This window comes from Hyaena hyaena, unplaced genomic scaffold (genome assembly GCF_003009895.1).
Source record: "Hyaena hyaena isolate Hyena2069 unplaced genomic scaffold, ASM300989v1 scaffold_548, whole genome shotgun sequence".
Lineage (NCBI taxonomy): Eukaryota > Metazoa > Chordata > Mammalia > Carnivora > Hyaenidae > Hyaena > Hyaena hyaena.
Genome location: NW_024081181.1, coordinates 1,129,832 through 1,156,955, shown reverse-complemented (window position 1 = coordinate 1,156,955; position 27,124 = coordinate 1,129,832). Strand labels below are relative to the sequence as shown.

General features: G+C 43.2%; 1 protein-coding gene across 5 annotated transcripts in view; it reads left to right on the top strand.

Annotated features, from left to right (window-relative positions):
- NCAPG2 (non-SMC condensin II complex subunit G2) overlaps positions 1-27,124 on the top strand; it is a 68,656-nt gene that overhangs the window by 25,241 nt on the left and 16,291 nt on the right. For all 5 annotated transcript variants that reach the window (XM_039255868.1, XM_039255869.1, XM_039255871.1 and 2 more), the window contains exons 14-25: positions 3,908-4,087; positions 5,739-5,891; positions 11,309-11,531; positions 11,757-11,845; positions 15,949-16,122; positions 18,332-18,402; positions 19,358-19,508; positions 19,626-19,799; positions 21,037-21,153; positions 21,245-21,385; positions 21,780-21,879; positions 26,529-26,716. In XM_039255868.1, coding sequence (XP_039111799.1) covers positions 3,908-4,087; positions 5,739-5,891; positions 11,309-11,531; positions 11,757-11,845; positions 15,949-16,122; positions 18,332-18,402; positions 19,358-19,508; positions 19,626-19,799; positions 21,037-21,153; positions 21,245-21,385; positions 21,780-21,879; positions 26,529-26,716 — 1,761 coding nt within the window. The remainder of the gene's footprint in view (positions 1-3,907; positions 4,088-5,738; positions 5,892-11,308; positions 11,532-11,756; positions 11,846-15,948; positions 16,123-18,331; positions 18,403-19,357; positions 19,509-19,625; positions 19,800-21,036; positions 21,154-21,244; positions 21,386-21,779; positions 21,880-26,528; positions 26,717-27,124) is intronic.

Below are 27,124 nucleotides of genomic sequence, written 5' to 3'. Positions count from 1 at the left end.
ATATTCTTAGAATATTGGCTAATGAGGGGTGTAACTGTATCTCTGTTCCATTAAAAATACTTCGTGGTATAAATTGAAGAAGTCTTACTATGAGAACATCATACTTGGTAGAAATATTATATGAATAAACATGTTTACTGGCTACAAAGGTTTGTAATTTTAGCAGTTGTGTAATATGTACATGTTAATAACCTTAAGGAGCAGGACCTTATGAAATAATTACCTTACAGTTAGAAATAAATTATGCATAGGAATGGCAAATTCTTATTAGAGAAAATACCTAAAAGAGATGCCAAACCTTTGTGAGACTTGAAGTAATAGACCAAATGAAGACTCGAACACAGGGGCACCTGGCGGGCTCTGTCAGTTAAGTGTTCGACTCTTGATCTCAGCTCAGGTCATGATCTCAGACTTTGTGGGTTTGTTGGGCTTTATGCTGACAGTGCGCAGCCTGCCTGGGATTTTCTCTCTTCTTCTCTCTACCCCTTCCATGCTTGCACATGCTTTTCTCTCTCTCTCTCTCTCTCTCTCTCTCTCTCTCAAAATAAACAAACAGAGTAATCTCTATTCAGATTAATCATTGTAAATTTTGTTTTTGCTTTATTAACTTATAAAAAATAAAAATTATTAAATGATAGGGTACCTGGAGCATGTGACTCTTGATTTCAGGGTTGTGAGTTTGAGCCCCATGGGTGTAGAGTTTATTAAAAAATGAGATCTTTAGAAATATTATTAAATGATATTTTATTTGAATATTAAGGAAAAACTCAAAGATTACTGAAGTTAAATGTTTTTTCAGAACAAGAATTAAATTCTAAATCATTCCTCTAAAAAACAGTAGATTGTAGGGGCACTTGGGTGGCTCAGTTGGTTAAGTGACTGACTTGGTTTCGGCTCAGGTCATGATCTTGTGGTTTTGTGGTCTCAAGCTCCACATTGGGCACTGCACAAGATTAGCGGGCACTGCTCTCTCTTAGTGGAGATAGGTTTGTGTTTTTCAAGGACCAAAACTTATTAGTCTCATAAAAATGAGATGTCAGTGTCTAAAAGGCTTTTTAAAAGAATATTTAAAAAATTAAAAACAATAGTAAGAGTTTTAGCTCTAATAGGGAAAGGCTTGTATGTAAGCATCATATCCTATGGAGGGGTGAAATGAACTTATGGGAAATCATCATCAAAGCCTATGAGCTGAAATAGCTTCTGTCAGTCCTTCTTTGTTTGCAGGGCATTTTTGAGGTGGCATATGTCTCTGAGTGTTTGAATCACAAAGTGTTATTTTTTTTCCCCTGACACTTAATTTATAGTTTGGCCAGGTAGAAGAATTTTATGTTCAAAGTAATTTTCCCCCAGGACTGTTAAAATATTCTGCATTGTTTCCTAGCATGAAGTGTTTTTGAGACTTTAAGGAAATTTTCTAGGTCTTGATTCTCAGCAAACCCCCCCCCCCCCCATTTACCAAGATATTCAGTCTGTTAGTTTGAATTTTCTTTTTCTCAATGCCTGTTCTTTCCTAGCTCCTTTTAGGAGGCAGTCCAGTATAATACAGAGCAGTCGGCAAACTGTCCCTACAATAGACCAGATGATAATGAATTTGGCTCCATGGGCCATGTGCTCACAGCTATTCTACCTGCCATTGTGGGACAGAAGCAGCTATGGACTGCACAAAAATGAGAATGTGGTTTGTTCCAGTAAAACTGTACTTGAGGACACCAAATTGGAATTTCATGGAATGTTCACATGTCACAAAATATTCTTTTGAGTTTTTCCAAGTATTTAGAAATGAAAAACCATTCTTTTTTTTTTTTTTTTTTTTTTTAATGTTTTATTCATTTCTAGCAGAGAGAGAGACAGCGTGAGCAGGGGAGGGTCAGAGAGAGAGGGAGTCACAGACTGAAACAGGCTCCAGGCTCTGAGCTGGCAGTCAGCACAGAGCCCGACGCGGGGCTCGAACCCACAAACCGCGAGATCATGACCTAAGCGAAAGTCGGACGCTCAACCGACTAAGCCACCCAGGCGCCCCGAAAAACCATTCTTAAGCATTGTGGACTACTCAAAAATGGGCCTGGGCCAAATTTGGCCTGCAGGTCAGCTCAGAGGCCATGACTTTGTTGGATTAGATACTGAATAAATGGGAATGAGTTTTCATGGGGATTGATAAAGGAGATAATCCGATAAATAAGAGTAATGATTATTTCCTGGTGTCGTGCATGTGCCTAACCTGTTCTTTCATACTTTTGTTGTTTGTATTTCTCAGACTTGAGTAGTGTGGAGACTTTGTGTTGAAGGTGAAACATTGAGGCCCCCTAGGAGTGTTTGTGAGTGTCGAGATGGAGTGATTCTCCCGTAGAAGGAGCATCACAAGTTACGCGCTATTGCTTTGAGTGACTTTGGTGTCACTGCAGTTGATTAGAAATCCAGATCTGGGCCTGAACTTGTTGAATGAGACTGTATGCTGACATGAGCTGAAATCAAGAGTCTGATGCTCTACTGACCGAGCCGCCCACAAGCCCCTTGAGTAACATTTCATTGACACTTTTAACAGTTTTGTTTGAATCTGTGTTTATTTTTTTTTATTTTTTTAAATGTTTTTATTTATTTTTAGGAGAGACAGAGACAGACAGCGTGAGCAGGAGGGTCAGAGAGAGAGGGAATCACAGAATGAAACAGGCTCCAGACTCTGAGCTGGCAGTCAGCACAGAGCCCGACGCGGGGCTCAAACCCACGAACCGCGAGATCATGACCTAAGCGAAAGTCGGACGCTTAACCGACTAAGCCACCCAGGCGCCCCTATTTGAATCTGTGTTTAAATAAGACTCATGCATATGATTAGCCATTAGAATGATAAGACCCTGTCCAATAACCTCAGTGTCTCTCTTTTGCTTGCTGTTTTTGTTGTTGAAGAAGCCAAATTATTTTGTTTCCTGCAGCCTGGGGACCTATCCCGTGGCATCATTGTTATGTTCCTCTGCCTCCTACATTTCCTGAATATCAGTAGGTGCACAGTTGATCAGTTACTTTTGTGGGGGTGTTGTTTGTTGTGTGAGGTTCTTAGTGGTGCTATTGTGTACTCCATCCAGCGATAACATCTTGTTTCTTTTTGTATTCACAACTACTGATAACCATTTTGTCTCAGGTCATGATATTGCGGTTCCTGAGTTCAAGCCCCATGTTGGGCTCTGCTGACAGCCTGGAGCCTGCTTCAGATTCTGTGTCTCCCTCTCTCAGCCCCTCCCCCGCTAGTGCTCTGTCATTCTCTGTCTCTCAAAAATGAATAAAAATGTTAAAAAAGTTTTTTTACCATGTAGGATTATTCTGGGCTTTCAGCATTTTGGAAATTCAAGAGAGTGGTTTACATAGGTTGTGTCTGTAGGATCGACTGACTGTCTGCATATCTTGCTGAAGGTGGGGCTGGTGTTTGAGGCTCTGCTGTCACAGAGTCCTTTAGATGAGATTGGCTGATATGGTACCACACATGTCTGGGTTGTTCTCTTTAAATGCAAAACTATAGAAATGATAAATAGGGGCGCCTGGGTGGCTTAGTCGGTTAAGCGTCCGACTTTCGCTTAGGTCATGATCTCGCGGTTTGTGGGTTCGAGCCCCGCGTCGGGCTCTGTGCTGACTGCCAGCTCAGAGCCTGGAGACTGTTTCAGAGTCTGTATCTCCCTCTCTGTCTGACCCTCCCCTGCTCACGCTGTCTCTCTCTCTCCTGGAAATAAATAAAAATATTAAAAAAAAAAAAGAAATGATAAATAGTAAGAGATGTGTAAGTCTATATATGACCGGTATTTCTATAACCTAAAATGTCTGTTACGTTGTGAATGCTGAGGAGGCTAATGTGTAAAGCAAATATTGATATAAAGGGAGCTGATTTAGGATTTTTAAGTCTTTTTTTCCCTCCAACTTACAGAGCCTTTTAGAAGATCCTTATCCGATGGTCCGTTCTACAGGGATCCTTGGTGTTTGTAAAATAACTTCCAAATACTGGGAAATGATGCCTCCGACCATTCTTATTGATCTCCTCAAGAAAGTAACTGGGGAATTGGCATTTGACACAAGCTCAGCTGATGTGCGCTGTTCTGTCTTTAAGGTAGGATTTAAAATTATGTAAGCAATATTTACTTAATCATAGAATAATTATAAAATACAGAGAAAGAACAATTTTTATTTTTTATTTTATTTATTTTTTTAATATTTTTATTTTATTTCTAGGAGAGAGAGAGAGACAGCGTGAGCAGGGGAGGGTCAGAGAGAGAGGGAGATACAGACTCTGAAATAGGCTCCAGGCTCTGAGCTGGCAGTCAGCACAGAGCCCGATGTGGGGCTTGAACCCACGAACGGCGAGATCATGACCTAAGCGAAAGTCAGACGCTTAACCGACTAAGCCACCCAGGCGCCCCAAAAGAACAATTTTTAAATCACCCATAATTCTTCGCTATTGATAGACTACCACAGACACTTTTGTTGTACATCCAAAGTAACATTTTTAAAAACCAAATTGAAAGTGTTTTCTTGAGGTGCCTGGGTGGCTCAGTCGGTTAAGCGTCTGGCTTCGGCTCAGGTCATGATCTCGCGGTTTGTGGGTTCGAGCCCCGCGTCGGGCTCTGTGCTGACTGCCAGCTCAGAGCCTGGAGCCTGTTTCAGAGTCTGTATCTCCCTCTCTCTCTGACCCTCCCCTGCTCACGCTGTCTCTCTCTCTCTCTCTCTCAAAAGTAAATAAAAATGTTAAAAAAAAAAAAGAAAAAAAGAAAGTGTTTTCTATACAAAAGGCCTACTTGAAATAATACTGGAGTTTAGTGTATGGGTGGGATGGGTGGTGCACATTTTTTTAAAGCAGGAGCTCTATATAGTATTTAATTTTTTATTTTAATTTCTTTTAATGTTTATTCATTTTAGAGAGAGAGAGACAGAGCATGAAAGGGGGAGGGGCAGAGAGAGAAGGAGACAGAAATCTGAAGCAGTCCCCAGTCTCTGAGCTGTCAGACACTTAACTGACTTAGCCACCCATATGGCCACAATATTTTTTAATTATACATTAAAATTGACTTTTTTGGTATACCCTATGTACTTTTAACAAGAACCTACAAAACTATCCTTTGTCCCATTATCCAGTTTCAATAATTAATTAGGACATATCAAGTCTTGTTTCATTTTTAGCCAATTCATGGTCTCCCACTGTTGATTAACTTGAAGCAAATCCAGGACTCTATCAGCTTATCTGTAAATATTTCAGTATGATTGTAAAAACGTAAGGTCTCTTTAGAGTTAATTACGGTAACATTGTAATGATACTGTATGGTGACAGATGGTAACTGTACTTCTGGCGAACATACAGAATTGTTGAACCACTGTGTTGTAGACCTGAAACATAAAACATTGTATGTCTACTGTAATTCCAATGAAAAAAAAAAGATCTCTTTAAAAAAATCCTTTTTCCTAGTAACTGGAATGCAAAGGTGGAGCATATCAGATCTTTAGATTGGTGCCTGGTCTGAGCTTGGGCAGGTCACTGGACCACCCATCTGAGGTATGTGTGGCTGTAGCCATGTGTCGTGAGCCACTCAGGATCCCCAGAAATATGCTTTTTATATGAAACTGTTTTAGAAAAGGGTTATTTTCTATAGGTATATTTATTTATTTCAATACTAGTTCATTAGTAAGGATGGAACTGAGCATTATCTTTATTTTTTATTGTTTATGTTCTAAATTTGAACTGATTTTATATTTCTCCTTTTTTATAGTGTCTGCCGATAATTTTGGATAACAAATTAAGCCACCCGTTATTAGAACAGCTTCTGCCTACACTAAAATACAGTCTCCATGACAATTCCGAGAAAGTGAGAGTGGCTTTTGTTGATATGCTGCTGAAAGTCAAAGCTGTGCGGGCTGCTAAGGTAGGATGGGCAGGATTTTATCATCGTAGGTGTGGAATAAATAAGTACTTCACTTTCATCATTAGAAAGGCAAAGCAATTTTAATTCCGAGCATTTCAGTAATCACATTTAAACTACTTGATGTCTGGTATGTTCTACCAATTTGTTTGGGTCGTAATATTTTGTTTTGTGGTTTTCACTAAAGTTTCTAGAAATATCATTAATGTGCGTTTTCTTTTTGAAAGTCATTAGTGCAAGCAGCTGCCATCTTAAATTATGTTTTTATCATATACATGAAAGCTTTTGTTCAAATACTGAAATACTTGGCACATAGTGACTACTTAAATATTCCTGGGAAAAATGTTGAATGTGAGGCATGTCCCGTTCACATGTTACAGGAGGATGCAAGGAGGTGAGCATCGTGTCATGATGCCCATTGTGACGTGTGAACTTTGAAGGGAAGTTGCGTTCCTTTAGCTTGAGTCCTACTCAGCTTTTGGCTAAAAATTTTAGTTAGAAGCTTTTTAACTTCCTTTGGTAACACTGTGACTTTTCCTCCTCCACGCAATACTTGTCTGAAATTTACTTTCAAATGCTGCTTTGTCATAGCACAGAATTTGGGAACAACCTGGCCGCACAGACATGTGGGGTGCTCCTGCAATGGGAGGTGCCCTGTGGCCATGAGGAGGGATGAGCTAATGTGGAAATACTACTGAGACATGAGGAAAAGCAAGTGTAGACGTGTGTGTAGGGTGCTGCATGCTTCATAAAATGGGGAACATACGTATGTATTTGTTCAGACAGTAAAATCTTCCTAGAAGAAAATAAGAAGTTAATAATAGTTGTCTGAGGTGAGAGGGATTGGATGTCTAGGGATGGGGCACTGGAGAGGCCAGGATACATATGGTTTTATGTTTTGTGAATTCTGAATTGTGAATTTCTGTTTTTAAAAATAAAAAAGGCACCAAAAACCTAAGACAGTTTTCCATGGCCTTCGTAGCACGAATCCCCCATGTCCTACCCAGGGGCCCATCCGTGTGTGCTGTTTTCTGACTCCCTTCTGGCCCTTCAACCTGTTTGCACGTCCATGGGCCCCAGGACACACTGGTGTGCTGCTCTCGGTTCCTGTGAAGTCTTAGAGTGCGTCTTCTGGCTTTGTTCTTCTTTCAGAGCTTTTTGGCTGGTTTAGGTCCTTTGCATTTCTGTATGTATTTTAGATTCAACATGTCTGTTTCAACAAAAATGCTGGCTACAGTTTTTACCCTGTTTGTTACAACAGCTTAATAAAACAGTATTCCTGAATCTGAAAGGGAACTTTGGCCTAGTGTTGTGTTTGAAGTGCAGACTTCTTTGCAGAAGACTATTAGTGACTGATGAGGAAATGGAGAGAATAGCTGTTTTCTCTTTATTACTAGGTCTACCCAAGAGAATATGGGAGAGACCAAGTAAGATGAGGACAAAAATTCTTTGACCAGGGAGTTTGAATTTTAGGAGGGTAGGAAGAGCAGAGAAAGAAAGCATAATGTTTTGCTGAGATGCCTCTCATCTTAATCCTTAGCTCTGCAAAAGCCAGGCAGAGAGTGCCATAGCTGTGAGATCTCTGGAAAGGTTGGTGGGGTGTCCAATGCTGATCTTCCTGGGAGATCAAGGTCACCAGTTGGTAAGCATGTGGAGAGGCAGCTAACAAAAAGTGGAAGTGGCTGATCATCCACCATGTCAGAATGACTGGGGTGTGCTCTACAGTGTAGACAGACACACTTAGCATTTTAGAAGTGAAAGTCCAGTTACAGATTTGCTTGCTTTCATGTCTGTTGCAGATATCAGCCTGCTGGTGGTGTGTTTGCATAAAATAAAACCTAAGGTAATTAAAACAAAATGAATCAGAATCCTAGCCTAATCAGTATTGTTCTACATTTTATATATTTTTAAATGTTTATTTTTTATTTATTTTGAGAAAGAGAGGCAGAACATGAGTAGGGCAGGGGCAGAGAGAGTGGATCCGAAGCAGGCTCCATGCTTAGCGCAGAGCCTGATGTGGGGCTTGATCTCACAAACCATGAGATCATGCCCTGAGCTGAAATCAAGAGTGAGACGCTTACCCAACTGAGCCACCCAGGTGCCCCTGCTCTGCATTTTATTTGAGAAAAGTGAATCAAAGAAAAATAAGGCTATATGGGGAGTTTCTGGAAAGGCAGACTTGCAGGAAATGTTATTTTTAAGAATCACACCTGGAGGGGCGCCTGAGTGGCTCATTTGGTTTAGCATCTGACTTCGGCTCAGGTCATGATCTCACGGTTCGTTGGTTTGAGCCCCGTGTCGGGCTTTGTGCTGATAGCTAGCTCAGAGCCTGGCCCCTGCTTTGGATTCTGTGTCTCCCTCTCTCTCTGACCCTCCCCTTCTCATGTTGTCTCTCTCTCTCTCTCTCAGAAATAAATAAAACATTAAAAAAAATTAAAAGAATCACACCTGGAACCTTGGCATTTGGTAAAATTACTGAGGGCTAGTTCCCATTCAAGATGGTCTAGTCTTCATGAGGGCCCAGGAGTCCACTTTTTTAACATGAATGGGGACAGTTATGAAAAACCTCTCAGGTACTGGCTCTGTGGCTGGGTTGTTGTGCTGGGTTCTCGGATGTTTCTTGGTTGTATTCCTTGCAGCCATGTTGGAGCTCTGAGATTTTGAGTCCTGAAGAGCCCTTGCTTACCTGAGTTCTCAAGGGGAGGACTTTCTCCTTATTCTTGGGTTTTCTCTCTTGGGTACTGTGTTGCTGTGCACATTTTGAAGTTGACATTTACTAATGGCAGAATTGACCCACAAGTTCTCATGTGGGGAAGGTGTGATGCTTCTGCTGAGGGTACTGTAGCCCAGAGGAAGTCAGCAGTCTAGGCGTCCGCTCTGTCCTTTGGCCTGTCTGCTTCCATTCTGCATCAGTGTTTGGCGTGCACACCACTCTCACCTGCCTTCCTGTGATGGTGCAGGCAGCAGAGTAGAGCAGGTGAATTGTCAGTCCATTCATTGGTCATTTTAGTCTAGGGTTGAATCTGCTTCTGCGTGGTTGTGAAATTGACTGTATAGTTATGTGCACTTGAATGTTTTGGGAAGTGTTCTTTGTTGATGTCATTGTTACCCACAGATGTGCTGTTCAGGACTGCATCTCAGTACATTCACACTCAAAACCAGTGATCTGTCTGGACTGATACTCAGGCAGGAAGGGAGCAGGGGAGGTGGTCAAAGCCTTCAGATGGACCCTCGGACTCATCGCCACCTTCTTCTCTTGAACCTCAAAAACACTGCTTCTCACTGTCGAGGAAGAGTTTCCAGTCACCTAACTGCCAGCCCCACTCACTGAGTCAGTGCTGGAGTTCACTGGCAGTGGTAGTGTCTTCTGTGAAGACGCCTGCCCCCAGTGGCACACGGGCTGAGAGCTGGGCCTCGGCACCGTCCTCACTGTGTGGCTTACTGCTGGCAGCACGGGGGGTGCTATTTGCCTCCCCCGGTACCAGCGTGAGTAGAAGTGTTTGGTGTGGGAGTTGGGCTTACTTACTGTCTTTACTCCGGAACGTTTTTCAAAAATACCATGAGGTGTCTGAACAGAAGTGTCCTAGGATGTTTTTGGGAGAAGCGATCAGTAGCATCAGATGCTCGGAGATTTCCTGTAAGGGAAGATGTGAATATGTTCGTCTGGATTTTCAATAGGAGCTCATTACGACCTTGGCAAGAACAGGCCCAGTGAGGGTAGAAGCCATGTTTCTATGGGTTGAGGTGTAAGTGAGGTGAGGTGGGGGTGGGCAGAGGCGGGTTCCAGGGTGAGAGGCAAGGTGAACTGCGATGAGACAGGAAATTCAGGCAGAGTTTCATGGGGATGCTTTTTTTTTAGTCTTTGGAATGACTTGAAAAATACTTAAATGCTGATGAGAAAGATCTAGTTCAAAATACTGGAAAGAGGGACTGGTTGTTGGGGGCCGGGCCTTGAGGAGCATGCATGTCGTGATGTCCCCACTAGGCAGGTGAGGAGACCACCAGGTGCCAGTGGGAAGTGGCTGGGACAGAATTTGAACATTTTACCGTGAGAGTCTGTTTTCTTTCTCCTACTGTTCTCCTGTCTGCAGTGTCTTGCTTACAAGTCTGGCCCTTCCCTGTAGGCGGTGGACAAATCTGAGACTTTTGAGTGGAGGGGCTACGGGACACTTGTGGCTGTGCAGCAGCCGTACGGTGGGCTGGCGGAAGCCAGCGGTCACCTAGGCGAGCTGGCACTGCAGAGGGAGGCAGAGATGTGCCAGAGGGTGCTGCCCACTGTGGGCAGTGGACCAGGTACCCCTGGGCTTCAGGAGTGATGCCTCTGCATCTCCACGGCAGGGACTGGGGTGGGTGTCCACTGTAGCTCCCTGTGTCAAGACTGTTATAAATTTTTCTATTCACTTTTTGGATTAAAGGGCTGAAAATTATGGTGGTTTAGGAAAATTTTAAATTCTTAGACTGATAATCATAGCTATCATTTGAGAGTTTATACCAAGCATGATACTAATTAGTTCTGATTAACCCTCCCTTGGGGCACTTGAGTGGCTCAGTCGGTTAAGCATCCGACTTTGGCTCAGGTCACGATCTCTTGGTTCATGGGTTTGAACCCTGCGTGGGCTCCGTGCTGACAGCTCAGAGACTCGAGCCTACTTTGGATTCTGTGTTTCCCTCTTTCTCTGCCCCTCCCCTCCTCATGACCTGTTTCTCTATGTCTCTTAAAAATAAATAAACATTAAAAAATTTAAAAAAACCCTCAACCCTCCCAACAGCATTATACTTGGTACCTTGTATTCAGTGCTTCTCTTTATTTTTTTAAGTACTTATTTTGAGAGAGAGGGAGAGAGAGCAAGTGGAGGGGAGAGGGTGGGGAGAAGAGAAAGAAGGAGGGAGAGAGAGAATCCCAAGCAGGTGCCATGCCATCAGTGCAGAGCCTGATGTGGGGCTCAAACTCATGAACCGTGAGATCATGACCTGAGCCAAAGTCAAGAGTTGGATGGATGCTCAACTGACTGAGCCACCCAGGCCTTCTTATCATTGCTTTTTTTTTTTTTTTTTAATGTTTGTTTATTTTTGAGAGAGTGCTAGTGGGGAGGGGGTGGTGCTCAGAGGATCCAAAGCAGGCTCTGTGCTGACAGCAGAGAGCTTGGTACGGAGCTCAAACTAACCTGAGCCGAAACCAAGAGTCGGATGCTTGACCGTCTGAGGTACCTAGACACCCTTGTAAGTGCTTTTTAAAATATAGATTTATTCTAATTTCTCTACAGAAGAGTAAGAGGTTCTGGTATAGTCATTTGAAATGAATTTTTCTTGAATAGAAAAATTAGTTCCTTTTTGATTTTGCTCAGGAAATTTTGCTTAAACTGTTTTCAAGATTATAGGGACGATTAACTATTTTCCTTCTGTGTATGCTTTATACATAGTTTTGGAAAATATGCCCCATGGAGCATATTTTGGTTCGTCTGGAATCAGATTCCCGGCCTGTGTGTCGGCGCCTGGTGAACCTCATCTTCAACTCTTTCCTGCCGGTGAACCAGCCTGAGGAGGTATGGTGTGAGCGCTGCGTCACCCTGGTGCAGATGAACCACGCAGCTGCCAGGAGGTTCTATCAGCACGCCCATGAGCACACGGCCTGCACTAATATAGGTGCGGGACACTCCCTTCTCAGTACTTGTTCTGTTCTCTCCCTAAAGCATAGTTAATGTTACATATTCTCAGTGTTGGTCATTGTAATGAGAGTCATGCTTTAATGCATTTTTTAATGATTTTCCTTAAAATAATAGTTTTAATTGTTTGGCATTATAATTTTAGTATTAGATAGTTTTGTTGAAGAAACACGAAATTAATTATTGATTGTCTGAAACATTTTAGCAAAGCTGATTCATGTGATCCGCCACTGCTTGAATGCCTGCATCCGGAGGGCAGTCCACGAAGGCCACGAGGAGAGGGAGAAGGAGAACGTGAGTGCAGCCAGGCTCGCCCCGGCCCGGCCACGCCCGCGGCCACGTTACCTCGGTGAAGACAAGGCCCCGGCACCCATGCTTAGAGAAAGGCTGGCATTCCCATGGACTGTTATGCTAACAGTATTTTATTTTCTATTTATTCCTTTACTATTGCTAGGTCAGCTAATTATTTTGGAGGGTCATAATTATGTTTTTGAAAGAATTGCTGTAAATCATCTGTAGTTTGTTGTGGGATTTGGGTAGGATTTAATACATAGGGAAGTTTATTACTGGTAACACCCTGTCCCACATTTTCTTTGCCTTAAGTTTCTCTGTATATTTTAATTCAGCCTAGGTGTAGCATATACCTGGATTGGATTCCGGACGTTACCATATTTTATAATTAATGAGTGGTAGTGTTCTTAAGGGTTTACTCCTAGCCATTGCTCTAACAGTCTACTAGAAACATCTTGGGGTTGAATTTCTAGGAATGATCTTTACTTAGAATTGTCTTTTAAACAGTAATTAATTGAAGGGACTAGTTAGCTGCTATTTACTCAGAATCCAGAGTGACCCCTTAAAAGAAATTTAAGACTTAGACGTGTGGTACTTATAAGCAGTATCTTAAGCTTGTAAACAACTTTCATGCTTGGGTATATCTTAAGTAAAATTTGGGGGTAGTTTTATGGTACTCACATAGATTAGAAAACTGGCCTTTTAAAAGAAGTCATGGGAGCCTGGATGGCTCAGGTGGTTGTCCAACTTTGGCTCAGATCATGATCTCACTGTTCATGGGTTTGAGCCCCGCATTGGGCTCTGTGCTGTCGGCATGGAGCCTGTTTCAGAAGCTCTGTCTCCCTCTCTCTCTATGCCCCTCCGGCTTCCCTGCTCATGTTCTCTCTCTCTGTCTCTCAAAAATAAATAAACATTTAAAAAATAATAAAAAATAAATAAAAGAAGTCACAAAAGGGGCATCTGGCTGGCTCAGGAGAGCATGTGACTCTTGATCTCAGGGTTGTGAGTTCTTTTTTTTTTCTTTTTCTTTTAATGTTTACTTATTTTTGAGAGAGAGAGAGAGAGAGAGAGAGAGAGAGAGAGAGACAGAGTGTGAGCAGGGGAGGGGCACAGAGAGAGAGGGAGACACAAAGTCTGAGGCAGGCTGTGAGTTGTTAGCACCAAGCCTGACACAGGGCTTGAACTCAAACTGAGATCATGACCTGAGCCGAAGTCCGACACTAACTGACTGAGCCACCCAGACACTTCTAAGGGTTGTGAGTTCTAAGCCCCATGTTGAGTGTGGAACATACTTCAAAAAGAAAAGTCCTAAAATCTGCCCTTTTGCTGAAACATGGTACTGCATATAAGCCACGAGGAGAGGACTGTGCATTGGTCTGCCCCCGCCCCACTCCCGCCCCGTGTCTCACCGCCTCTGACATGGCCTTTTTCTAGGAGAGCCTGACAGGTGTGCCTGGGGCTCCAGCTGTGGCCTGGCCTGTTCTCTGGCCTGACGACCCCCGGGCACTCCCTGGGGCCTCCTGAGCCCCTGTCGCTGGAGGACCACCACCCCACCAGCCCACGCCCCTGTTTAAACAAGGCATCCTCAGTCCCAGTCAAGGGGGCAGACGTGGAGTAAAGGAGGGAAGAGCACAGGGAAGGGTGGGACTGGGTTCTGCCCTGGCAGTGGGCCTGACTAGCGGTTCTAGCCGCTCACAGGTCTTGGCCTGGGTTTGGGAAGCCTTCAGCCCAGGGCACTGGAGTTGGTTTTGCTTTTATGTTTGGTGGGATTTGAGTTCCTGTCTTCAGAGCTCTTCCCTCAATGTACAGATTGTGTAGGCAGAATTTTTCAGGAAAGTGATCCCGTGACTGCTCATACATCTTCAGAAACCTCAGCTGGAGATGCCAGCACGGCGGCCTCACTCCACTTTGGCAGGGTACCTGGGCTAACAGCGTGGAAAGTGAACGCAGCGATGCACAGGGCCACCCTCGCAGACTCACTCTGATGGTGGAAGTGGTTTTGCAGAAGAGAAAGAACGTGTCTGTGATGTATTAGTTAAGAGACTATTACGTATTTTAAATATTGAAGGAAACCTACACCCCTATTATTAGAAACCTAGGTATTACTGAGAAAGCTTACATTTTATAACATTTTGTGTCAGTTTCTATACAAGTAGAAAACAAGAGTTTAGTAATAGGTAGGTCCATTATAGTTTATGCTGGACAAGAAATGTATTTTGTCATGTGGATATTCTCATTCTAAGAATATCTAGGTAGCTAAAAGCAAAATTAAAAAAAATTTTTTTTAATGTTTATCTTTGAGAGAGAGAGACAGAGCCCAAGCAGGGGAGGGGCAGAGAGAGGGAGACACAATCCAAAGCAGCCTATAGGCTCTGAGCTGTCAGCAGAGAGCCTGACGTGGGGCTTGAACTCATGAACTGAGAGATCATGACCTGAGCTGAAGTTGGACACTTAACCGACTGAGCCACTGAGGCGCCCCTAAAACAAAATTTTTGAAGTTATTCTTTTACTCATTGCTAACTACCAGAAATCAAAGATGTTCTCTGCTAAAATAAAAAGTTGGTTTTCTATTTAATGAAATCTTACGTAGGAACTTAGCACATTTTTGTGAGGAAGCAATGGTGGCTTTTTCATGACACTTTAATGATAAGGCTGCTATGCTAAACATTGGAATGGTAAGAAGTAAAGTTTAAATACAAAATGGAATTTTGTCAATCTGTTATTTGTATCATTTTTTCAGTAGTTTCTAAGTCTTTAATAGTTTTATTGCTTTTCAAATTTGGCCGTAGCTCATTCAGAGTATTAAGTGCGTAATGAAAATCTAGCTTTATGTAGAAACTATTGCTTTTTCTGTGTACCCTCCTTAAGTTTCTTTTGTTAAGTTTATTTATTTATTTAAGTAATCTCTACACCCAATATGGGGCTTGACCTCATGACCCTGAGATTAAGAGTTGCATGCTCTTCTGACTGAGCCAGCCAGGCTCCCCAAGTTTTGTTTTCTTTTAAACTCTTTTCCCATTGCATTTGAACAGATAGCACAATACCAGTACCTGAAATGAATCCTCTTTTGTAGACCCCTTTCTGGAAATTGTCTGTAGTGGTTGTTGGCAGGTTTGGTACAGTCCCATTTGAGGGCTAGCTAGCAGACCCCATCAGCATGTGTCTGAGCTGGCTGTGGCAGTGTGGGGCCTGTGTTCTATACAGAAGAAGACTTACCGGAGTGCATTTGTGGTTTCAGTGGAGCACTCAGAAGAACATATCAGGGATTATTATTGCTCACAGCCAGCATAAGCACAATGTGCAAGGTGTGTTACTTTAGAATAAACTGAGGAAGCCCACAATCTAGTGGGAGTTGATCCTCATCAGCCCTTATACCAGAGTTCAGAGACTGGACCTGCCAGGCCCGTGGGGTGGAGTGGCTGGCAGACAGCCCGGGGTGATCCGATGGGCTGAGTTTGTAGTGGAGTCTCCGTCGCAGGCACATCTTACAGTCCTTCCCTTCCCCCCAGTCTGTTCACATCAGAGTTCAAGGCAAGGCGTGACATCTTGCAATGACTCAGAAGATATAGTAAAAGAAAAATATGTTTTATTCTCAAATATTATGTCCCTAAAGATAATGGTTTATAAATTTTGATTTTTAGAGGATGTTTTTAATATTTATTTATTTTTGAGAAAGAGAGCACAGGCTGGGGAGTAGCAGAGACACAGGGAAACAGGATCTGAAGCAGGCTCCACACTGTCAGCCCAGAGCCCGACTTGGGGCTCAAACCCATGAACTGCGACATCATGACCTGAACCAGAGTTGGATGCTTAACTGACTAAGTCACTCAGATGCCCAAAGATTTTTAATTCCTATAAACTGTTTATTGAAAGGATATAGGGTTAATTTAGCATTTTCTTCTTGAATGGGCTTTTAAAGACATTCACCTCTAGTAGAGATTTTCAAATAGAAGACAAAGTCCTTTTTATGAAATGAAAATAGATTTGGTATCCTTCACATCTCTGCTTCAGGTCTGGAATTCTGACATGCACTTTTAGAGATAGAGCTGTTGTCATAATGGTTGTTATGATTTGATTCTTTCACAGTCAAATTATTTGTATCTTAGGTTCTGGACAAAACACTGTCTGTAAGCGATGTGGCATCCATGGCAGGTTTATTAGAAATCGTTGTGATTCTCTGGAAAAGTATTCATAGAAGTATGGAAAATAACAAAGACGCCAGAGTTTACACCATTAACAAGTTTGCCTCTGTGCTCCCTGAGTACCTGAAAGTCTTTAAGGTAAGGCTGCTCACACAGTGGGCAGGCATGTTAAGATTCCATTTGTGCAGGATTAGCAGCAGTGCCCAGCATGCTTTCCTGTCTGGACCTAATTTGTCATCTGTAAGTGAGGAATGTTGAGCCAGCACTTAACCTGGCAGGACAGGTAGCCTCTTGGCCTTTCTTGAGGCCATATGTCTTTCAGCTTCATTTCCCCAGCACAGAGGGAAATGTGGGGGTGAGCCCTCAGTCTTTCTGCCTTTAATGGTCTGTAACACTATTTGAGAATCTAGTATGATTTGCTAGGAACTGAGAAAGAGGAGGCTACTAACATGATGCCATAGCCGCAGGGTTTTGCGGGCACCTGTAGGCATTTGATGGCACGCTGTAAGCAGATGGGCTTCTGAAGCAGTTAATTGTGTCTGCAAATAGAACCACACACATAACTTCTGTTTTGATGAAAGAATCTCTTATTTCTTGACTTTTCACTTTAAAAAAATTTTTTTTTCAGCATTTATTTATTTTTGAGAGACAGAACATGAGTGGGGGAGGGCAGAGAGAGGGATACACAGAATCTGAGCTGTCAGCACAGAGCCTGATGCGGGACTTGAACCCACGAATCGTGAGATCATGACCAGAGCCAAAGTTGGACGCTTAAACAACTGTGACTTCTGAGGGAAGTTCGTTATTTCTAAAACAAAAATAAGACTATGCTAGAAATGCATATTTACTCCCAGTTGTAAAGAAAACATGCTTTAAATATAGAAAGATCATAGGTTTTATGAACCATCCTTCTCTTACTAAATTTTACTTTTGGGCTCTTCCAAAACTGCTTATGTGACCTTGACCTCTTAGCTTTTCTGACCTGAATTTCTGTCACTGTCAAGTGTCTGAGGTTCATTGTGCCCCTGAAATGCAACTGTGACCTGTCAGGAAGGTAAATAGTCTAAATTGCCAAAGTTATTAGTACATTTAAAAGCTCAAATAATTACATTTGGTGGAGAAACCAGCAGCATCTCAGAATTCTCAGCAGATAACACAGAGGCCCACAGGATACAGGATGAGATGACAAATGAGCAGTGTGGCTTGCAGGTATCTAGGGACCTAAGGAAGGCAGCTAATTAATTCAGTTAATTCCAGATGATTCCGGGAAGAGAGCTTCTGTGCCCTCAGTTGCTCAGAGAACATTGTGGTCATCCTTATAAGTGAATAAACAATCTATTACTCAGAGTAGAATTAACGGTAATTACCAGTCTCCTTTTATAACATTAAGAAAATATTTTCTTTATTGGGGGTTGGGGGTAAGGGTGGGCTGTCTCCAACTCAATGCAGATTATTTGCAGATCAAATTTTGATGTTACCGTTTCATGTATATTTTCAGGAAAATTGTTTTTTTTTTTTTTTTTTTTCTGTTAGGATCTGTTATTCTCCCAACCAACCAAGAATCTTTTATTAAGTGTTCTTGATTGGGCCTGGTCCACTTTTCGCCAGTATGGTGTCATCTCAGTAATACTGGTGTAGCTAGAGCTTTTTAAGTGTCCCCATGTTCTGGGTACCGTTGTTGGCTCTGTTCTGTGTGCCCCACTCGGTCCTTCCAACAAGCCGTTCCCCTTTTGCAGAGGAGGAAACAGACCTCAGAGGCTGTCAGACCTCAGGCCAGACCCCTTTCTCTGTGCTGTTCCAGCTGGTAAAACTGTGGAGTCTGATTGCATCTAGATTTGGCGTGGTAGCTCTAAAGCCTATACATTTTCCATTAAACTATTCTGTCTTCCCAAATATATTCTGATTATTTTATGGAAATATTATTCTCTGACTAGTTTCATTCTGAACATTTATTTTTAGGATTCCAAGTGTACAGAGTTAATTTTTTCCCCTTTCAACAGTATTGTGTTTAAAATAGAAGTCTGTGCCTTGATAGCAAAGAATTTGTCTATTCTGGTTACTGATGTATCCGTGGGATCTAGGTTGGTGACTCACACGTAGTACGTGCTTAATAAATATTTGCACAAATGAATACATCACACAAAGTGGTAAAATGTCATATAAAACTTGGAAACTGCTTCTCAGACGAGAGGCTCAGCAGTAGGTCTCCGTGTCGCCGTGAGCACTGAGAGGAATGCTGTGGTTCCTACAGAGCACTCTGCGGACCCATTACTAGGAAGTTGTACGGAGAGCCTTCTATGATGTCATCGTGTTTAAATACCCTCTTTTCCCCTTTGTATGATTTTAGGATGATCGCTGCAAGATCCCTTTATTTATGCTCATGTCGTTTATGCCAGCCTCTGCTGTGCCTGCCTTCAGGTACTCTCTCTTTTTTGGGACGATGGTGGGGCGGGAACCCTGCCCGTGCTGTGCTTAGTTATTCACGGGACGTTCAGCAGACGGCCCCGCTTCAGCTTAATTCACAGCGGTGGCCGGAGAGCAGCAGGAGGCAGTTTCCAGTGGGCTCTGCAGTCACTAAGGTATCAGAGCCCGTGTGGGACTGAAGCTGTTGGCTCCACAGTGTGGGAGGTGTTTCTCAAGTCCAGCACGAGGGGCTCTGGAGCTGTGAGGCGTGCACCTGTGTGTGGCCGCCTGGGCGAGGTGTGCCGATGGCACGGAGTGCGCGTGGGCTGGGGGCCTGGTGTGGATGGAGGAGTGTGAGGAGCTGGTAGTTTTCTGTCAGCTGCGCCTGAGGGCAGCATTGTGGAGACGGTTGATCAGATAAAATAGGTTATTAAAATTATACCTGTTTTTCTTTTACTTTTTAAAAGGCGGCTGTCAGAAAATTTGAAATGACCTAAGTGCTTGCTTTTGTGGCTTGTGCTGTTTTCAGTGGACAGTGTTGTTCTAGAGTGTTGGTTATTATCTCAGCAAAAATGACTCATGTTAATTCATATTTGTGAAAAAATGAATGTTCTGATGCCAAACATAAGTTCTTTCCCAAGCACTAGGAATCTTTGCTCTAGGGTCTGAAAGAGCTGACAGAAAGGCTAGGGGTTTTGTGGACCTGGCTTGTCCTTGATAACTTAACACTGGTATTGGACAGCCTCAGCCTCAGTGTTCCTAAAGCTCTGTTCACATTCAGTCTTTTGTGGTGGGACCCAGCCCGAGTAGTAACTGTGGGAAAGCTGTATTTATTCCTGCAGTGGAGAAGGTCTGAAGGTTCTATGGTGGGAAAGCTCACTTGTTTAGCTTTATTTTTTTTTACCTTTCTGAAAAGTGGGAAATTGTTACTGAAACGTTACATCTGATTTTATATGTTTGCCATTTTCAGCTGTGGTGTGATTTCCACATTAAGAAACCAAGAGGAAGGAGGAGCAGACAAGCACTATTGTACTTTGTTGGACTGTCTCTGCTCCTGGGGACAAGTGGGACACATTCTGGAACTCGTTTGTGACTGGCTGCCAGAACAGCCCCAGAGCAAGGTATATTTGTGTCTTGTTCCTTTACAGTTGCTGAATAAAGACATGTGTGTATTAGAAATCACATGCTTCCCTGGCAACATGTGTTTTAATTGCCAGTTTATTGCTTTATTCTTTCAGAGTAGCTCAGCATCTAAGCGGAAAGTGCAAATCCATGATACACGTCCTGTAAAACCTGAATTGGCACTGGTTTACATAGAGTATTTGCTCACCCATCCGAAGAATCGACAGTGCCTGCTCTCTGCTCCCCAGAAGAAACTTAACCACCTTTTGAAAGCACTTGAAATGTCAAAGGTAAGTTTATAGAACAGATGAGGACACCCTGAAAGTTGAGTGAGTCCATGCAATTAGGAGTGATAAAGAAGATCTAAATTTTTTCGTGCTTAGAGTATAAAGTTTTTCCAGCTGGAAAGGAGTTAAGAGTTATCTAACCCCCTCCTTCAATTTGTAGATGAGGACACGAGACACAGGTGAGTAACTGGGGGGGCAAGATGGGGGGCCAGGTGATAGTTCTGGGCCTGTGGATGACACTGTTTCTCAGAACATGCCAGTCTATAGGAGGGCTTCTTCCTGCACTTCTTTTGCTCTGTTTCCTCCTACGCGTTGATGCGGGAATACTGGCTTCCCCTCACAGTCCTTGGCAAGCTTTCCCAGGAATCTTTGGAAGTGTTTCCTGTGAATTCAGCATTCCCTTTCTTACCAGCTCTCTAGCTGTCTCCTCCAGCGTCAGCCCTTGAGACAGCCTCTGGTGCTGCTGTGGAGTTTGGTTGTGTCAGAGGCAGAACCTCCCATGCTCAGCATCGGCATCGGATGGGGAAAGGGAGGGAGCCGTCTGAAAGAGGAAAAGGAGGCGCACAGTAATCCAGGGGAGGAGATGGACCGCGGCTGATGCTCAGACATGGGTAGGCAGGGCACTAAGCTGGGCACTGGCTGTGCTGCTTTCCAAAAATTAGGGCTGCCTGTGGGTTCTGGGAAAGACTGGTGGGTACATTCCCTGCAGGCTTTGCTTCTAGAGGCATGGAGGGTATTCCTACCTACTAATGCTGATGGGACCTCTTCCCTCTCCGTGCGACAACCACATGCAGACTCCCATATGCTTCCCAGCACTAATGCGCCGCTCCATTAAGGTACAACAAGGTTAGGGAGGTGTGGGCGAGCTAAGGTCTGGCCCTTCCTGAGCAGCCAGAGAATCATTCCGTGAGGAGCTGCCTTTCTTCCTCTTTCCTCAGTTGGGCTGTCCTGTCCTTGCTGAAGCAGGTCAGAATTTACCCCAGGGACAAACGTTTTGTATGCTTGATCCTGGCTAATCTTGAGCAATGACTGTTAAGAGTTTTTATCTTGTTCTTTCAAAAGGAGGGTGTGCTGGGAGGGAGAGAAGGGAAGACTACATTTCTCAGAAAGTTCTGTTGTGTTATTACATCACCTCCACTGCTTTAGGGTGTCCCCCTCCGACTGTAACTGTGTGTGAGGTTCGTCAGATCGTCCTCATGTACACAGTGGAACCTGGCCACAGATTTTGTTTGTTTTGCAGGCAGATCTGGAATCTATTTTGCAGTCGCCAGATGGGAAACCTCACAACTTTAGCGAAGCTATGGCTCTGCGAGCCTTCAGCCTCCACTGCCGGCTGAGTATTCATCTGCAGCACAAGGTAAGTCGGTCCCTGGCTGTGTGTCCCAATTTGAAGCGTGTTGGCAAAACTGGTTCTGGTACTAATTTATCTTTCTGTTGTTGTTGGACAGTTCTGCTCAGAAGGAAAAGTTTACCTGTCCATTTTGGAAGACACTGGGGTTTGGTTAGAAAACAAAGTTCTATCTTTTATCCAAGATCAAGAAGAAGAATATCTCAAGCTTCACAGGGTTGTTTATCAGCAGATTATCCAGGTTAGAAGTCTTGAGACATGGAAACCTTCTCTTCACCAAGTTTGTGATTGTAACTTGGATTGTAGTATTGCTCTTCTTAAATACTGAGTCATTTCAATATCTAGAGTTTGTCTTTTCCCAAAACATAAACCACGTAATTTTTATGTAATTTTATACATTGCATGTTCAGTAATGTTTGCGGAATTACAAAATGTGTTTCCAGATTTCATATGGAAACAAAGATGAGAACTAAGGTATCTTTATGAAAATTCTTCTGTAAAACATCTTTATTAATACCTGCCTTATGAGATCATTAGTAGTACGATCAGATACTAGAAGCTTTGCCAGGCTGGATTTATTCCCCTTTGTTGGCTTTCAGTTGCCTCTGTTTAAGGTAAATCTGTGTCTCTTACAGACCTACCTGACGGTGTGTAAAGATGTTGTGATGGTTGGCCTTGGTGATTATAAGTTTCAGATACAGCTTTTACAATGGAGTCTTGGAATCATGCAAACAGGTATACTTCACTTTTTAAAGGACGTGTTTAGAGCAATTAATAACCAAACCAGCCCCTCCCTCCCTCACTTTGCTTACCAGGACTCTTGCTTTCAGGTGACAGATATGTAATACAAACTAGCAGATACCAAGAAAGGAATGTACAGGCTGACGTAGCTAGGAAGTTTACACGTGTCAGGGTTCCTGGATGGCTCAGTCGGCTAAGTGTTTGACTCCTTATATCAGCCCAGGCTTGATCTCAGGGCCGTGAGGTTCTGTGTGGGGTGTGAAGCCTACTTAAAAAACAAACAAACAAAACACAATGAAGGTGTTTCTGGTGTCAAACATGCCTGAGCCCAGTTTTTCTCATGAGGGCCTTGGGATTCTCCTCCCAGCGGTTTGTGTAATTGTCAAGTGACTTTGCATTGTGGTGGGCTTGTGCAGTGGCAGCCCTGAGCCTGTGTGCTTGCCACGTGGGGGGCGTGAGTTGGGTTGTTTAATGCATCCTCTGGACCACTGGGAAGTTGCTATTCCAATACCCAAGGACCTATAGGAACTAACACAGTGAGCTCTGTGCTGGGTGTGCACTAGGTGCTAACTTAAATGTGTTGAGTGAGTGAGTGAGAGGTGGGCTTCCATCCAAGTGGTCTGAGCGGAGCTGGGCTGAGTGATTGCCTGGCGCATCACAGCCCCATCATGTGATGGTGTGAGGAGTGGGCTATGATCCAGGCTTTCTCCCCTCCCCTGCCTCTTGTCGCATTTTGGCAAGGACAGTTCTGCTGGCCTGTGACCCCCCCACCACACCCCTGGGTATAGAACTGTTTACAGCCTGACACATCAGGCTCTTTCTAAGATCTGAATTAGAAACTTGAAAATTCAATATTTAAGTTCCTTTAAGCCTAGGTATCTGCTGGAAGAGATTGGAAATGAGGTTATCATTTAGTAGATTCAGCATTAAGTTTTGGAAATAGAGTCAGTGAGTCCTTAGTTAAGTTTGCAGTTAGTCCTGGGTGGTGCTGAATAGGGGTGTGCAGACCCGGGCAGGGCCTTCAGGCAAACTCGTGGGCCTGCGGGTAGGGCCGCTGCCTGGGTAGCACTGGGGCTGGGTACCCGCCCCTCTGTTCTGCTCTCTCAAGATAGTAGTTATAAAATGTCCACAGGTAAAGACTGAACACTGACTAGAACAAATATTGTTTGTTTAAGAATCTGGCTTTTCTTTATTTAATCCTTTATCACTTTTACTTTCTGTTGTGAAAACATTTTTAACATAAGTTAGTGATTAAAACATTAAAAAAGGATTTGTACTTTTTAAACTTCATTTAACAATTAGGAATTGTTTTTCCCTAAGGACTGAATCTACTTTTAGTATTTATAAATTTTACATTTCCAAGGAGTTAACTAGAATTTTAGCTCTCTGATATAGCCAGTTTGATTGCATAGAAGTGTCCGTTCCCCAGAAATAAGGCCCTAAGCTACTGACTTTACCAGAACCAAACTGAAATGATCTTTGTAGTTAAGCACTCCAAAAATCTGAGGCTCCCAAGGGAGAATCAACTGTGGTCCTCCTTCTAACCCTGTCACAAATAGGATTATACTTAGCAACTTAGTGAGGTACACTCAGTCTGTTGCTCATTGGGCTTTTTGCTCTACTTGAAAGAGTTCTAATGAATCATTTTAATTATTAAACCAATCACAACTATATTATTAATATAAGTATGGCATTCTCCAGGCTGAGTGCTGAGAGGAGGTGTCCTTGAACAGAACTGAGTCTCCACGCATAGCCTAGATATAAAAATCTAAGCTCACGCAAAATTCAGGTGTTGCAGCTATGATGCAGTATGGTTATGTTTTTTTTTTACCATATATAAAAAAATGTTTATTTATTTATTTATTTATTTATTTATTTTTTACAAATAGTTTATTGTCAAATTAGTTTCCACATAGTATGGTATGTTTTTGAAAGAAACACCATGAGTTCTGTAAAATCGGGAGTAAGAGTAATGGGACCTGTGGGAAAAGACGGTCTGGGGCAGGCTGTTAAGATAGTGCTGGGTGCCAGCGTGCTGGCAGATGGTAGTCCTCGCATAAGGTAATCACATTTAAAAAGGGAGGTTAGGGGCCCCTGGGGCTCAGTCGGTGAAGCCTCCGACTCTTGGTTTCAGCTCCGGTTATGATCTCACTGTTTGTGAGATCGAGCCCTGCATCGGGCTGTGTGCCGACACCTCGGAGCCTGCTTGAGATTCTCTCTCTCCCTCTCACTGCCTCTGCCCTGCTTGTGCTCGCTCTCTCTAAATGAAAGGAAAAAAGAAAGAGAAAGAAAGAAAGAAGACAGACAGACACGGGGAGGTTAAATTTCTAGTAAAGAGTACAGTAAATATAGAATTTTGTCTCATTTGGAAGGTGAAGGAAGATTGATAGATGGGCCGCCATCATAGAGCCTGGGGGAGCTGAGCCAGAGGGACTTCCAGGGAGGAGCACATGCCAGTCCGGGCCAGGAGGAGGGTGGGGTCCGTGGACCGCCAAGCTGCGCTGCTCCCCTGTGGCTGCTGCTCTGGGCTGGGGCCGCAAGCTGCTGCTTGTTTGCAGACGCCTGGTGGTCTGAGATACTAACCAGCCGGGACAAAGCCAGGAGCCAACATGCTGTCAGTGGCAGACTGGCCATTGCTTTGGACTGAGAAGCAAGAACTTCCAAAGCTACTGTCCTCTATTCTGCATAGCTGTGAATTCTGACTTGTCTTTAGTAACCCTGTCGTACTTTACTTAACCACTATCTGTATATATACGTATTTGGTCATAAAGCACACACTACTTGAATATAATGAAATAACTTTGAATTAAAAATTTTAGCTTTTCCGATTTTTGTCAAGGATTAAAGATAGCAGTTAAGGGGGTGACTGGGTGGCTTAGTCGGTTAAGCGTCTGACTTCAGCTCAGGTCATGATCTCACGGTTCGTGAGTTTGAGCCCTGTGTCAAGCTCTGTGCTGATATCTCGGAGCCTGGAGTCTGTTTCAGATTCTGTGTCTCCCTCTCTCTCTGCCCCTCCCCTGCCTGTGCTCTCTCTCAAAAAGAAATAAACATTAAAAAAAAAAAAAAGGTAGCAGTTAAGCATGTGGCTCTCCATGCGCTATGACTTTGGGGCTGGCAGGAATAGGGTAGCCCTCTGGTTTTCTGAGGCTTCGCCTTGAGCACTTGGGCCTCCTCCGAATTGTCGTGCTGTGGTTTCAGAGCCTAGTGGTCATTATAGCCTGTTCCACTCCAGTGGCTTGCGTGTGTGGAGAGTGTGTCCCTCTGCCTTTTGATTCATTTGTTTAAAGTGTCTGTTAGGTTTGCAGAGATTTTTAGTAACTTTGTTGTTTCTGATAGTGCCGCAGGCCTTTTGAGGGATAAACTCAACTAGATCATGACCAGTTATTTTACTTACTTTAGCAGATATGTTTGGGTTTTGAGTTAGTTTCTTTGTCTCAACCAAAACTTCCTATATCTTATTAATCTGTTTTATAAACTGAGGTTCTTTGTAAATCATGTCCAGGTCCATTTCCTGTTTAAGGTTGTATGACTTCTATATAAAGTTAAAGAGGTCATAGCTATTTTAAAAATATAGGTATATATTTTGTGTATATCTCTGTTTATATATGTGCTATATAGTTTATATGTTGGTGTAGTACCTATTTAAAAAAATTTTTTTTAATGTTTTATTTATTTCTGAGAGAGAGACAGCATGAGCAGGGGAGAGTCAGAGAGAGAGGGAGACACAGAATCTGAAGCAGCTCCAGGCTCTGAGCTAGCTGTCAGCACAGAGCCCGACGTGGGGCTCGAACCCATGAACCGTGAGATCATGACCTGAGCCGAAGTCAGACGCTTAACCGACTGAGCCACCCAGGCACCCCTGTAGTACCTATTTTTAAATGTATACAAGAAAGAATCCTGCAGCATGGGTCCTGCCCAGGGAGAGCAGGCACTCATGCACACAGACCTAAAAGGTCAGTTAGTTTCAGGCAGCATGAGTGTCCAGAGTGAGGTAGCAATAGTGAGGATGCTTGAGAAGCTGCCTGGAGGGTGTTTTTAAGGCTCATTTTTATAGCACAGCTTAAAACTAAGGATAGAAACTGAAATGAAAATTCAAGATCTCCAGGATGAGCTGTTAGGGTTAGGCTCACACATGGAGAACACTTTATCAAATTAATGCAACACAGTAAAGGAGGTGATTCGGAAGAAAAAGACAACTGATAAACTACAGAGTGTAACATATTTAACAGAGTTGGCCTGTGAGATTTGTAAGTCACATTTTGAAAGTTCTTGGGTCATCCCTCTCAGACTTAGAGCTGGTGTTGGTGTTGCCAAAACATGAGAAAATCAGACATGTTCTCTAATCCAGGTGTTTAGGGGACTACACTGTCCCCACATGTAGTGAGCCCTGCTTCGTAGTGGCTGAGTTAAATATGTGGTTACTGTTGTTGAAGGTATTGGTGTTATAATTAAAAGGAGCAAATTTTAAAATTTATTTTTGTTAAATTTATATGTGTTAAAATTTAGAGTAATATGATCAACCTAGTATTGATTTACCAGTAACAATTTTAAGTTACCATAATACATGTGTGTTGTGTGAAAACTGTAATAATTTCAGCTAAATTTTGTGGTTAGATAACTGCTTTTTCCAACTTTTTTTCTAGTGAAGGGATTCTTTTATGTTTCATTACTTCTTGGCATTCTGAAAGAGGTAACTGGAAGTTCCTTGATACAGAAACCAGATTCAGACGAAGAAGTTGCAATGCTGTTCGATACAGTCCAGAAAGTATTTCAGAAAATGCTGGAATGTATGGCTCGGAGCTTCAGGAAGCAGCCGGAAGAAGGCCTACGGGTACTCCTGCCTTCCCAGGCTGGGCTGTCAGTCATTCGACCACCTGCTCGCCCGACAGACAGGGCTGCATGGGGATGTGTCGCCTCACTCGCGGGCTCAGTTAGCATTCGAGGGTGCAGTTGGGCTGTTGGGTGGGGTGCAGCTCGGAGTGGGAGATAAATCACAGGGCCCTGGCCTTCAGATGGTGCCTCTGACCTTCTTCAATGCGTGGCACCTGAGGCAGGAAGGCCAAGAGCCCACCTTTGACTCTTATTTCTGGAATAGGTTTTAATGAGCCTCGCTCAGCAGGCCAACAGCAAGAGAGTCCTCTGCCAGGCAGGACAGGAAGCACATGACTACTCGCAACGGCCTTGTGAATACTCCGTTGTTATTTTCACAGAATTTTCCAATTAAAATATACTTTTGAGA